This window comes from Danio rerio, chromosome 9 (assembly GCF_049306965.1).
Source record: "Danio rerio strain Tuebingen ecotype United States chromosome 9, GRCz12tu, whole genome shotgun sequence".
Taxonomy (NCBI): Eukaryota; Metazoa; Chordata; class Actinopteri; order Cypriniformes; family Danionidae; genus Danio; species Danio rerio.
In genome coordinates this window covers 29,475,522-29,488,966 of record NC_133184.1, presented here as the reverse complement: position 1 = coordinate 29,488,966, position 13,445 = coordinate 29,475,522, and the positions used below count along the sequence as shown (strand labels likewise).

Below are 13,445 nucleotides of genomic sequence, written 5' to 3'. Positions count from 1 at the left end.
ATACGCGTATAAAATGCTAAATAAAATTTTTTAACAAATATATATATATATTATTTGAAACTTTTAATATGGATAATTTCAAAAATAGTTTTGGCACAATGGCGCCCCCCCCCCCCCCCCCCCCCCCCATGTGTGGCGCCCCTATGCGCCGCATATACTGCATACCCCCTTTTTGCGCCACTGTTTATAACACTGCAAACTTGACTTCGCAGGCCGATCATCTTTAAACCCAAAAAGCATTTATTATGAGTTATACCTTGACTGCTGCTGCATAATGGAATGTTTCTCTACACAACTGTAAAAGTGCGCTTTTTAGCTAAATGAAAGCAAACTTTCAAAGGGTTCTGCGTTTTGTCAATTTTAGCTTAATTGCAATAATATTAATAATAAGATTAATAAATACATTTAAAATATTATTTATAGTGTAGCCTACTGTGGGACTGTGCAGTAAACTATTTATTTTTATTAAAAAAATTTTATTAGGCTACATCTTCCCGAATAACTAATAAATGACTGGCAGTTGCGTCTCTGCTAAAATTAATTTAACAGTAAATTTCTTGTGTTTTTTCCTTTTAGAGCTCAAGAGAGTTGTGTTTAAATAATTAGTTAACCAAAACATGTAATGAATTAAGCTGCTCCTATCATGTCACCCATTTTCTCCCTTGTGAGTTGAGTGCGCCTCCATCGCCGTGCGCGCGTTTTAAAGGCTATTTACGGGCGCACCAGACCTGACGCGGGGACCGGATCTCTGGACTATAGGACTAGCTTTAATCTCACCAATTATCATAATTCAATTGCTATGTCATATATTTTAAAATATTTAGATGTGTGTTCTGACGGTTGGGACGACGGGAGTGTTAATAGTTAATGACAGGAAGATTTTTCAGTTTGAGTAAACAATCACAAACTCTTTCTGAGGGGGCAATGCCACCCTTTTGGTCTAGATTAAAGACTTTTATGTTTTCAAATACATTTTTTACTATTTAGTTTCTGTTTCCCTTTCTGTTTATTTGTTGGAGAGCACATTGGTCAATGAAAGTGGTTAATATTTTGTGATAGCCTAAAAGTGAACCATTAAATAAAATGTAAATATATAAAATTGCCATAGTCAAATAAACCAATATGTTTAGGGGCACGCATATTTACTATTTATTTGGCATGGTTGTTTTAAGTTTCTTAAAGCTATTTTAATAATGATAAATAAAAACCTTCACTCAGAATGAATGATTAGCACTTCCCTGACCTAATAAGCTAATAGCTAATCAAAATAAACTGTAGTATATTTAGCTTTTTTAATCTTATTAATGCTGGTTGTCGTTGTATCTGATACTGGTTTATATTTTTGATTTTTGATTTTTATTTTTTTGGAATGCATTTTGGTTTATTGTATTGCTTATAGCATTATTATGATTAATAATTTTAATAATACTATAAAAATATTAAATCACCCAGTCAGTGCAGGAAAATTATGAAAATTTAAGTATACAAAGCATCAAAAGAACAATGTCATTGCTAAAGTCCCGGTTGGTCTGATATAGGCCTAGTTAATTATGAAGCAAATATAGAAACGAGAATATTAGTTCAGTGTTTTTTTTTTTTTTAATGAAACGCAAACCATCCCAAAAGCAACCAAAAATAAATGGTAATATTCACTAACATGACCAGATTTCTGAAACCTGTGACGATTTTCAGTGGTCAACATTCGTCCTATAAAAAACGCCCATTTATGCTTATTTTTTTATTTTTTTATTAATATAAGACCAGCATTTTATTGAATAATCATAATTTAGATATTTAGCTACTGCATTTAATAAAAACTCAATTATAAAAGCACAGAGTTCGTGCTGATTTCATTAATTCACTGCTGATATTAAATATTGTTTACATTTAAATGAGGCTCGTCATTCTGTCACTACAGCAACTTGAGTTGATCTTTAATATACACAGCTGGTTCTGACCCGATCGTCTCGCAACAAACTCTCGACAACTTTTGAAAAGTTTGATCAGTTTCTCTGCTTTGGAAAGTTGTTCTTGGGTCATCTTGATGGAGCAGCGTCGCTCAAGAAGAACCAGGGCTCTCCCCGCACACACGAGTCACTTCTGGCTACAGGGCGTCTCTACCGTTGAGCAGCTCGCAGCGGCGGTCAGGTCAGATCACACCTACAGCTGCATCTCTGACCCAGCGCTGAAGAAGCGACACCTGGTGAACGCGGCGGCCCTCCCTGTCCTCCGTCCCGCAGCAGCAGCAGCAGCATCAGTGTCTTCCTCAGTGAACGAGTGTCAGCAGGAGCAGCAGCTCTCCATCCACGGCAGAAGCGTGCAGGACTATCAGCACATCTTTCGCTCCGTCGTGGAGACCGGCTGCAGCCGCTACCGCTTCAAGCGAGGCCTGGGGATCAAGCAACGGCTGTGGGAGAAGCTCCACCGGCCTACGCTGCTGGAGACCGAGCTGCCTGATGGACGAGTCTTGATCACGGAGAGCAGGTCCAGCGGAAGCAGCAGCGCTCCTCAAATCCACGTGGACATCAGTGGAGAGCCACTACCCGAGGAGGAACCCCGAAGAAAGAAGCCCAGACACTGAGCCATCATAGTGTCCCATGAAAGATCAAGGGCACGTATGTACATACTGTATATAGTTATAGAAGTCTTTACATTAAGTTTTCTTTTCATTCAAAGTTTTTATCACTCTGCTGAATGTTTTGATGGTTGCTGATGTGGCTCTTGGGTTCTGGTTGTCAGGTTGTTTTGGAAAGTTTTCTGTGTTTTTGACATGCGCTTTGCAGGGTTTTCTGAGCGGTCTCTCGGTGTTGCTGGTCAGTTGCTGGACTCCTCTGAGTGTTGGTCGGTCAGTGATAGGTTAGTATAGGGTAGGTTAGGTTAGGGTCCCTCACATGGTTTGCAGCTTGACGTGCTGTGAGGGCTTCTGTGCATCAGTGATGCTGAGAGCTTCACCACTGGTACTTCACAAGTACTGGCAGGGTCACCCATAGTGGACAGGTCTCAGCTGAGATGCCAGACCAAGACAAACCACCTGATTGTGGACACCTGATTGTGGCCTGATGTTGCAGGGAATAGATCACAGTCTTAGCACAATTGCCTGCATGGGAGAACTTCAAAAAGGTTTTGTATGTGTAAGGAACAAATGCACCAGTGGGACCATGTTAATAACTTAGAGGAATAAATTACCTAAAAGATTTTCTCGGTCCGGCTTATTTTAATAATAATAATAATAATTCCTTACATTTATATAGCGCTATTCTGGGCACTCAAAGCACTTTACACAATGGGGGGGATGTCCTCATCCACCACCAGTGTGCAGCATCCACCTGGATGACGCGACGGCAGCCATTTTGCACCAGACCGCACACCAGCTGATTGGTGGAGAGGAGACAGTGATGAAGCAAATTGAATATGGAGATGGTTAGGAGGCCATGATTGACAGAGGCCAGTGGGCAGATTTGGCCAGGATGCCGGGGTTAAACCCCTACTCTTTTCGAAGGACATCCTGGAATTTTTAACGACCACAGAGAGTCGGGACCTCGGTTTAACGTCTCATCCGAAAGATGGAATTTTAGCTCCTATCCTACGTTAACACACTTAAACCGACTAATTAAAGCGTTATTAGGCTTACCAGAGCGTTATTGGGGTTTAAGGTGTCCACTCTAGACAGGTGTAGGCTTACATAGGTGGTCCTCTTGGACTGGGTTTGTTTGGACACCTCATGCCCTAAAGGGTTGTTGTTGCTAGATTGGATATGGCTGAAAGTTAACAAGAATTATTTGTATTATTTATTAAATTTCCCATTTATTGTATTTTATTAACATTTACACCAACCCCAACCCTAAACCCAACCGTCACAGCACTGTAGTTGTACCGAGTATAATTTATGCTATCTATTAAATTACCCAATACATTGCATTTTGTAATGCCTACCCCCACCCCAATCCTAACCATCACAGTAGTTAAAATATTAATTGTTGTTAAATTTGGAAGAAATCGGCACTAGGGGGCGCTTTAATACCTCATATGATGTTCAATGTATAAATTAAATAATTAATACATCATTTTTATTATATATTAGATGTCTTCTTTCAAACAACACTACATCCGAACTGCTTTAATTATTTGTCATTAAAAAATTTCTGTGCTGTACAAATCTCTAACAATCACAGATATTGCTTATTATTAATTAAAGATTGCTAAATATTAATTGATATTTATTTTTGTTTAAATGTCTGAAAGTGTTTTAAACATGAACCCCAATGTAAAGTAAACCCTGTGAATTGCTGTTTGCAACTTGCATTTAGTTTGGTGTGGTTATGGCTTGTGTTTTCAGAGGTAAATATTACTTCACGCGGGTGGAGGTGAACAATGCTGTTGTCTCATAAATGACAGTAGTCTGAGGTTTAGATCTAGGCTATTGAAAAAGTCACAGAAACCAAAGCCACGTTTCATTCATAGCAGAACAGCACAGCTTTATTTAAAATTGACAGAGGTGTTAACGAGATCAGATCTTATTCCACAAAAAAGGTGGACCTGAAGACACATGACAAATGACTTCTAGCTGTGTGACACCTTATCATGATACCTAATTCATTCCCTAAATGACCATATAAATGTATTGGTAACCCATTAAATTACTGACTAAAATCAATCTGAAATAAAATTCTTTTTAATACACATCAACAAACAGCATTCATAAAACAAAACTGAAACGACTCCTCTGTTTACTAGCACGCTCCGCAAGTTATTCTCACAGCTTATTGCCCGTATACCCCGGGATCGTCTCAAAACCGCTACTTTTAAGATGGTCAGCCGACCTCAATCAAGCCCAAAACAAAGAACACGGAAAAAACGGAGTAGGCACTTCTGTTTTTTTCCACTTTTTCAGGGGCTTTGTGGGCAAAAATCTGCATCTCCACAATATTTGCCATCCCAGTGCTCAATCATTCACTTTGTTGATTAGTGGGTGCTTGAATATTTTTTGTTGCTTTTTAATAACACATATTGAGACTGGTGTTGTTTGACTTCCGCATCCAGACAACTAAATGTGTAATGATATTTTGCAATTAATCATGAAGCAAAATGATTTTGGATCAGTCTGATTGGTGCAAATATATGTAATAATTTGTTGACTCTCAAACAGTAGTTTACACAAAGCTAAAAGAAGATTAAGAAGGCATCGTAGAGCTCGCTGTTGTTTTGTGAACATCAACACTGAACTTTGAGGTCAATGCTGTGGGGAGAAGTAAATGGGATAGGGAAGACAACATTGACTTTCTTCAATACTTTTTGGGTCATAGATGAATGACGAGCTGCGCAAAGGGAGACCAGTTCAAACAAAGGTAATAAATAAAGCTGAAATAAAACATATGAAGTTCTGCTTCCGTGTTCCTTTGTGTTATAAATTTAGTAGATGTGGCTCATAGATGAATAACTGAAGGGTTAGTTTAAGTTTAAGGTGCTGACTTTCTTCCAGTGTTAGAGTTGAGATTAAATGGGAGAGCCCAGACCATATGGATACTCAGTGTAGATTTCGCTTGAAGACTTCTGAATGTTAAAAGGGGCATTACGGACCCTTCCAGGGGCTGAGAATGGGAAGGTTTGTTGGTTAATAATAACTCTTCAGTCCATTCTGTGTTCCTTTATCTCTTTTCCAATCCTTTATCTCTACATGGTGCTTGCATAATGAGGATGAACTGAGGTGGTAATTCTTGTTCACTTGAAAGTAATACAGAATCCATATTTACTGCCAGACATGACAGAGTCCATCGTCCGTTCGCTTTCAGCCCCGTCCACCAGAAGTCTTCCTTGAAAAATCTCTTTGTGGCACGAGTGAGGCGTTTTCCTCGAGCTCTTCCTGGTATTCCTTTCTCTTTCTTTCTCTTTCCTTATCCGTCTTGGGAGGTGAAAGGGTGAAGGGTGGGATTTTAGGGAGGAGAAGGTGTCGTGGTCTCCCATGATGGAGTGTTGACAGGCCTTTAGTTCCCACAGCAGCTTCGAGTGGACTGTGCGTCTGGGTCCTGCAGGTTCACGCCCCTGTGTCGCGCAGCATGCGTAGGGTTTTGGGTGTCTGTTTTTGGCATTTTTTTGCTATTGAGAAATAAACAAGAGTTGAAAAGTCAAGAGGCTGAGTTACATTCATTTATGCCATGAAAATGAAAGTCATCTCTCTGGCTGTCTTTAATAATTCAGTTTATTTTATCTAAAATGGACTGGAAATTTGCTTTCAAGCTTTGCCGCCATCCAGTAACAACTGAAAGGAATAAAAAAGTACCTGTCCTACATTTGTTTGTTACTTTCTGCTAGTTTTACTTTTAATTCAGAAGAAAAATTTGACACTACATTCATTTCATTGCAGTTATAAAGGGTTATGTTACAAGCATAATAAAAATATTAGCTGCCCCAAAATGTGTGTGTCATTTCAGCTTAAAACACCCCACTCATCATTTAATTATTTGTGCTGGGGATGTCCAGGAAGCAAACAAAAACCTTTGCAAATGAGAATCTTTCCAGATCAGAAAAGTAAATATTACAGCTTGTGCCCAAACAACGGCAACCTCCCGCTCTCCGTCATGAAGCAAATACAGAAGTAACTGAAAATGCAGTTCAATGAAATTCTGGCAGTCCTGGCTCCATATGGAGCAAATTTCTATTGAGCCCACTGTTAAACTGGCCAACTTTACAGCAGAAAAGAAGGTGTTTACAGCCTGGTACAAAGAACGATTTTGGTTCATAAAGGTGGTCCCGCTCCCCATCTCCACCAGAGAAGCGCGGCGACCAGAAGAGACCACGTCGCTGAGAGATCTTCATCCAAGAGACCTGGAGCCAACGTGTAAATATTGTACATAGTTTCTTAGTAAAAGATAATAAAGATTATAGCTGCATGAACTGTGTGGACTGGTTAACCTTCACTCCAGCAGTGCAACACACACTAATTAATTCATTAACACAATATTATGAAGTTTGGCTTTAATTTAGGAAAAGAAAACCTCTTCTGTGCTAAAATCGGATGTTTTTTCAGCGTTCTTCAGTCTTTAATGTCAGGTGATCCTTCAAATGTCAGTGTAAAGTGTTGAGTATACTATTAGTGCTCAGTCGTGTTTTTCATAGTTACCAGTGCTGATGGAGTTTTTTTTTTTAAAGCGTCATATTCTGCTGGAAACGTTTCATTTTAATGGTAATGTCCCATAAGCTGAGGTCTTGTGAGTGACTTCCCAAGTTGGTCAAAGTCTACACCGGTGACATGCTCATCTACTCCCAGAACCTGCTACTCTCTACCTACACGTTGTCAGCTGATGTTTCAAAACCTCAACACTCACATACAGAACAGCCTCAGCGTCTGCACCTCTTACCGGCACTAGCTGCAAGTCTACACCCCCTCTGTCCAGAAATGAGCACAGCCTCGTGGTACCATCCCAGCAAGCATTTTTTTGGGGGTGTTTAAAGGTGCCAACTGACGATCAAAAGTAAAAATGACTAGTTTTATCTCATCCCAACAGGGAAACCACCAACAATAAAGAATGAGTTACTATCTGGTGTCATGGCTTTGCAATTAAAACAAGTTTAGTTATAATGGAGGTCATTGGGGGCAAAAACAGCCACTTGAACAATACATAAGGGTTAAAAGTCTAACAGACGGCTTGGTTAAAACGAGGCTAAAATCTAGGCTGTCAGTGAGTGTGCACCCCTAACCCCGCCTCTCACAGTGACCTCACTAGCTCCATTGAGTGCATTGTGTCTCAGATTGCATGCAAGTCTGCAGCCAGATACTACTGGAAGCTAGTCATCAAATACACAAGAACGAATGACTACACGTGTCAATCTGTCTATTGATCCATCTAATCTGTCTAGTCAGTCTTTTATTATCTTTTATATGCGAAAATATTCATTCATAAAAATATGTATATATGAACACTGGGTCAAATAGGGTCCACGTGTTTTAAATCTAATAACAAAAATAACCCAATGTTGGTTTTGTCCATATTTAAATGAATGTGTGTAAATGCACGCTTTGATCAAACCTTTTATTCCCCTTGATGATATGGTGCTTTTTTTCCTCAACGTCCTCCAAAGTTTCGATGTTTGGCCGTGTCTGCCATATCTGTTTTGTTTAAAGAAATAAAAATAAAAAAAGAATGCATCGGTTCCTGCATGTAGAATTCAGAAATCTCATGGCATTGAAAGAAAACTGGCAGCAGTTGAGTGCCGAGGTCTAAGGTCAGATGAGCAGGCATCACACCTGATCCAAACCTGGGGCAACTGTACAGTAAAAAAAACAACAAGATTAGGAAATATTGCTTTAATTTGGGAGGAAAAAAAAACTCTTCCGTGTTAAAATTTGATGTTCCTCCAGCGTTCTTACTTCAGTCTTTAACGTCAGGTGATCCTTCGAATGTCAGTGTAAAGTGTTGAGTATACCATTAGTGTTCAGTCGTGTTTTTCATAGTTACCAGTGCTGATGGAGTTTTTTTAAAGCGTCATATTCTGCTGGAAACGTTTCATTTGAATGGTAATATGCCATAAGCTGAGGTGTATGAGTAACTTCACAAGTTGACCATAGTCTAGACCGATGACATGCTCATCTACTCCCAGAACCTGGGAGAACGAAATGTTGCAGCTCGTCCGGTCTTCAATGATGAGCCCAAAAGAGGCCACTTCACAGAGTCGGCCCAAGGCTTAAGAGAACTGAGAGGCAGGACAAGATGGCGGGCTGGACTTGGTTAACTTTAGATTTTACACAAATCTCATTATTTTGTTTTTCACCTAAAATAGTAATTAAAACATCCAAGATTTGTTTTGCCTCATCAAAATGTGGAATTTGATCAGCAAACTACTCGTTCTAAGACAACTATGCCTTCGGCTAAATGACTTGGCTTCAAGTACGATGCCAGACGATTCAGAAATAAAAGGTACTGACTGCACAAACAGATAAACGACATGATGCATCTCATTTCACCACAACTAAAGGCAGCGACAAAAAAAAAGTCAAGCTCTCACGATGATGACATTTATCATGCAACCCTTTAGTAAGCCTACATAGTATTTATGCTTTATATATATATATATATATATATATATATATATATATATATATATATATATATATATATATATATATATATATATATATATATATCCATGGGCTACTGTAAAGTAATATGGTTCTGTCATAACGTTTTGAATAAAAATATGGATTTGGATAAGACATCTTTAGCATAGTTTTGATTTTAAGGCATAATAAAGATCAAATGCAAGTACGAGTGGATTTACATTGAAAATTTCAAATGCATCAATTAAAACCATGTGCTAAGGAAATTTCAAACCATTTTGAACGCACAGAGATGAGCTTTTGTGCAAAAATGAACTTAAAGGTGCCTTTAAAAAGTGTCAGTACTTTTAAAAACAAAAAAAGCAAACCCCCAATAGGTGGCAGCAAGAGGCCGCTTTATTTGAGTAAAGCATTGAGCGATTCATTCAGCCAAAGAAGCGAATAGGATGAACGGACAGTTGAATCAATCACTGAATCATCGACTCACCCGAGTCTTCTTTGCGAAGGCCTGAATCGTTCGTGTAGGGAAAGGTCGCTGTGTATTATTCAGAGATGGCCAGCTGTTCTGCTGTTTATTTTATTATAATTATCACAATGATTTTACTACTACTACCATCAATAAAATTATTCATAATTATAATAATAATAATATTGCCGGAAGTTCTTCAGCGCATGCGTCACGTGTTCATCATCAGCATCCATGACAACGTTTCTGTGGGTGTTGTTTGAATCTCGCTGTGTCGATTGGCATCTGATCTCTGCGTCCTTCGTGACAATTTTTCCGGATTATCGACATTATTGATCGTTGGATACGTCGATTGATCGCCTGCTGTTCCCATCATTCAGGTTTGACCCTTTTTATTACGCTGTGCTTTGTGTTTGTGTTCAGTATGTCTTGTGTTCACTACAGGTTCCAGAGTCGACTCGCCTACGACTCGCTCCGGTTTGAAGGCCTCAACATCACCGCGGGAGAGCTGAAGCGGCAGATCATGAGGAGCAAGAGGCTGAAGTTCTGCCAGCTGAAGATCAGCAACGCCCAAACTGATGAAGGTGAGTTGAGGAAAAGACACTTCAACTGTTCTACACTAACATTAGATGCGTTATATCAGACACTTCTGGAAGCTGTAAGGTGGTGCTGATGCTGACACGTAGTGATGTTTTGACTGTTTTAAAAGGCTAATGGCTCTCAAAGTATACCGTGCTCAATAATTATTTGCTGATTCTGATTTTATTTTGCTGTCAGAATACACAGATGATGCTCTCATCCCGAAAAACACGTCGGTCATCATCAGACGGATCCCTGCGGCGGGACTGAAGTCCTCAAACAGAAGATTTGTTGGGTAAGTGCTGTGAAATGAGCACAAGCGTCCTCTGTTAGATGTTATATGAAGACTCCTGGTCTGTCCCTGGTGTTTTAGTCACACATGCTCCTTTGTTTTGCAGACATCAAGCTGGACGATGGGGTAAACCTTCACCAAGAGGTGATCCTTCACTCCTCTCACTGGAGCAGTTGTTGAAGGTATTGAACAAATGAATAGCAGAATAGCAAAACGCAATGTAAAGCACACAATACACACACACACACACACACATACACACACTCAGCTTCTTAGGGAGATTTGAGGGTGTTTGAAGGGTTGAGGGTGAAAAAGATTTAAATGTGCAAATGCCTGTGAAACAGACTGAGAATCTGGCTGAGGCAAAGGCGTCAGAGGAGGACAAGCTGAAAGCGGTGATGTACCAGTCCAGCCTGTGCTACTACTCCAGCAGGTGAGCGTTCAGACACTGACAGGTTTGCTTTGTGAGAAATGTCTGAACTGATTCTCATGGTTCTGATATTCACTAGTGAGGCCATGAAGCTACTTGGGATCCCGGGACACCACATTAGGCACTGCCCCACTAATGTGGTAACTGGGTTTTCCAAGCTCACGGTTGCTGTGAACTTGAGCTCTTGTCCTCATCAGTCAGATTGTTTGCTCAGAGTTTGACTGTCACTCCTCAATTCACAGGGCAGCGGCTTTGCTCCGCACAAGCGCATCCGGAGGAGCACAGGGATTCCCCGCAGCTTCCTGTTGGAGGTGGATGACCCAGACCGAAAGGGAGTCATGATAGACGGCAGCGGCAGATACGTCATTCCCATCATAGACGCGTGAGTAAACTGTACTTGGCATAGCCGCATGTTCTAGTGTTTGTCCAAATCTCACATGATGTCTGCTTGTGTGTGTTTGCGCTCGATTTGTTCAGTGAGGCCTATGCTGCTGAGAAGAGAAAGAGGCCGTCCTTCTCCTGCCAGACCGAGCCTTTGCCCTCCTCGTCCTCAGCAGGTGCGGCATCTTCGGTCCGGGACGCCGGAGGGAAACGGTCCCGCTCCCCATCTCCACCAGAGACGCACGGCGACCAGAAGAGACCACGTCGCTGAGAGATCTTCATCCAAGAGACCTGGAGCCAACGTGTAAATATTGTACATAGTTTCTTAGTAAAAGATAATAAAGATTATAGCTGCATGAACTGTGTGGACTGGTTAACCTTCACTCCAGCAGTGCAACACACACTAATTAATTCATTAACACAATATTATGAAGTTTTGCTTTAATTCAGGAAAAGAAAACCTCTTCTGTGCTAAAATCAGATGTTTTTTTCAGCGTTCTTACTTCAGTCTTTAATGTCAGGTGATCCTTCAAATGTCAGTGTAAAGTGTTGAGTATACTATTAGTGCTCAGTCGTGTTTTTCATAGTTACCAGTGCTGATGGAGTTTTTTTTTTAAAGCGTCATATTCTGCTGGAAACGTTTCATTTTAATGGTAATGTCCCATATGCTGAGGTCTTGTGAGTGACTTCCCAAGTTGGTCAAAGTCTACACCGGTGACATGCTCATCTACTCCCAGAACCTGCTACTCTCTACCTACACGTTGTCAGCTGATGTTTCAAAACATCAACACTCGCATACAGAACAGCCTCAGCGTCTGCACCTCTTACCGGCACTAGCTGCAAGTCTACACCCCCTCTGTCCAGAAATGAGCACAGCCTCGTGGTACCATCCCAGCAAGCATTTTTTTTGGGGTTGTTTAAAGGTGCCAACTGACGATCAAAAGTAAAAATGACTAGTTTTATCTCATCCCAACAGGGAAACCACCAACAATAAAGAATGAGTTACTATCTGGTGTCATGGCTTTGCAATTAAAACAAGTTTAGTTATAATGGAGGTCATTGGGGGCAAAAACAGCCACTTGAACAATACATAAGGGTTAAAAGTCTAACAGACGGCTTGGTTAAAACGAGGCTAAAATCTAGGCTGTCAGTGAGTGTGCACCCCTAACCCCGCCTCTGACAGTGACCTCACTAGCTCCATTGAGTGCATTGTGTCTCAGATTGCATGCAAGTCTGCAGCCAGATACTACTGGAAGCTAGTCATCAAATACACAAGAACGAATGACTACACGTGTCAATCTGTCTATTATTCTATCTAATCTGTCTAGTCAGTCTTTTATTATCTTTTATATGCAAAAATATTAATTCATAAAAATATGTATATATAAACACTGGGTCAAATAGGGTCCACGTGTTTTAAATCTAATAACAAAAATAACCCAATGTTGGTTTTGTCCATATTTAAATGAATGTGTGTAAATGCACGCTTTGATCAAACCTTTTATTCCCCTTGATGATATGGTGCTTTTTTTCCTAGACGTCCTCCAAAGTTTCGATGTTTGGCCGTGTCTGCCATATCTGTTTTGTTTAAAGAAATAAAAATAAAAAAAGAATGCATCGGTTCCTGCATGTAGAATTCAGAAATCTCATGGCATTGAAAGAAAACTGGCAGCAGTTGAGTGCCGAGGTCAAAGGTCAGATGAGCAGGCATCACACCTGATCCAAACCTGGGGCAACTGTACAGTAAAAAAAACAACAAGATTAAGAAATATTGCTTTAATTTGGGATTAAAAAAAACTCTTCCGTGTTAAAATTTGATGTTCCTCCAGCGTTCTTACTTCAGTCTTTAACGTCAGGTGATCCTTCAAATGTCAGTGTAAAGTGTTGAGTATACCATTAGTGTTCAGTCGTGTTTTTCATAGTTACCAGTGCTGATGGAGTTTTTTTAGAGCGTCATATTCTGCTGGAAACGTTTCATTTGAATGGTAATATGCCATAAGCTGAGGTGTATGAGTAATTTCACAAGTTGACCATAGTCTAGACCGATGACATGCTCATCTACTCCCAGAACCTGGGAGAACGAAATGTTGCAGCTCGTCCGGTCTTCAATGATGAGCCCAAAAGAGGCCACTTCACAGAGTCGGCCCAAGGCTTAAGAGAACTGAGAGGCAGGACAAGATGGCGGGCTGGACTTGGTTAACTTTAGATTTTACACAAATCTCATTATTTTGTTTTTCACCTAAAA

At 40.2% G+C, this 13,445-nt stretch overlaps 1 protein-coding gene across 2 annotated transcripts; it reads left to right on the top strand.

Moving 5' to 3' along the window:
• The first annotated feature begins 9,752 nt into the window (after positions 1-9,752).
• On the top strand, positions 9,753-11,556 carry si:rp71-45g20.10. 2 transcript variants are annotated; one of them, XM_073912770.1, is made up of 7 exons: positions 9,753-10,102; positions 10,296-10,392; positions 10,496-10,571; positions 10,734-10,822; positions 10,899-10,959; positions 11,062-11,201; positions 11,297-11,556. In XM_073912770.1, the coding sequence occupies exons 1-7, from the start codon at positions 9,943-9,945 to the stop codon at positions 11,469-11,471; spliced, it is 798 nt and encodes a 265-aa protein (XP_073768871.1). In that variant the 5' UTR covers positions 9,753-9,942; the 3' UTR covers positions 11,472-11,556. The 2 variants fall into 2 exon arrangements, with proteins under 2 accessions (XP_073768871.1, XP_021334634.1); XM_021478959.3 differs by lacking the exon at positions 10,899-10,959.
• Positions 11,557-13,445: the final 1,889 nt, after the last annotated feature.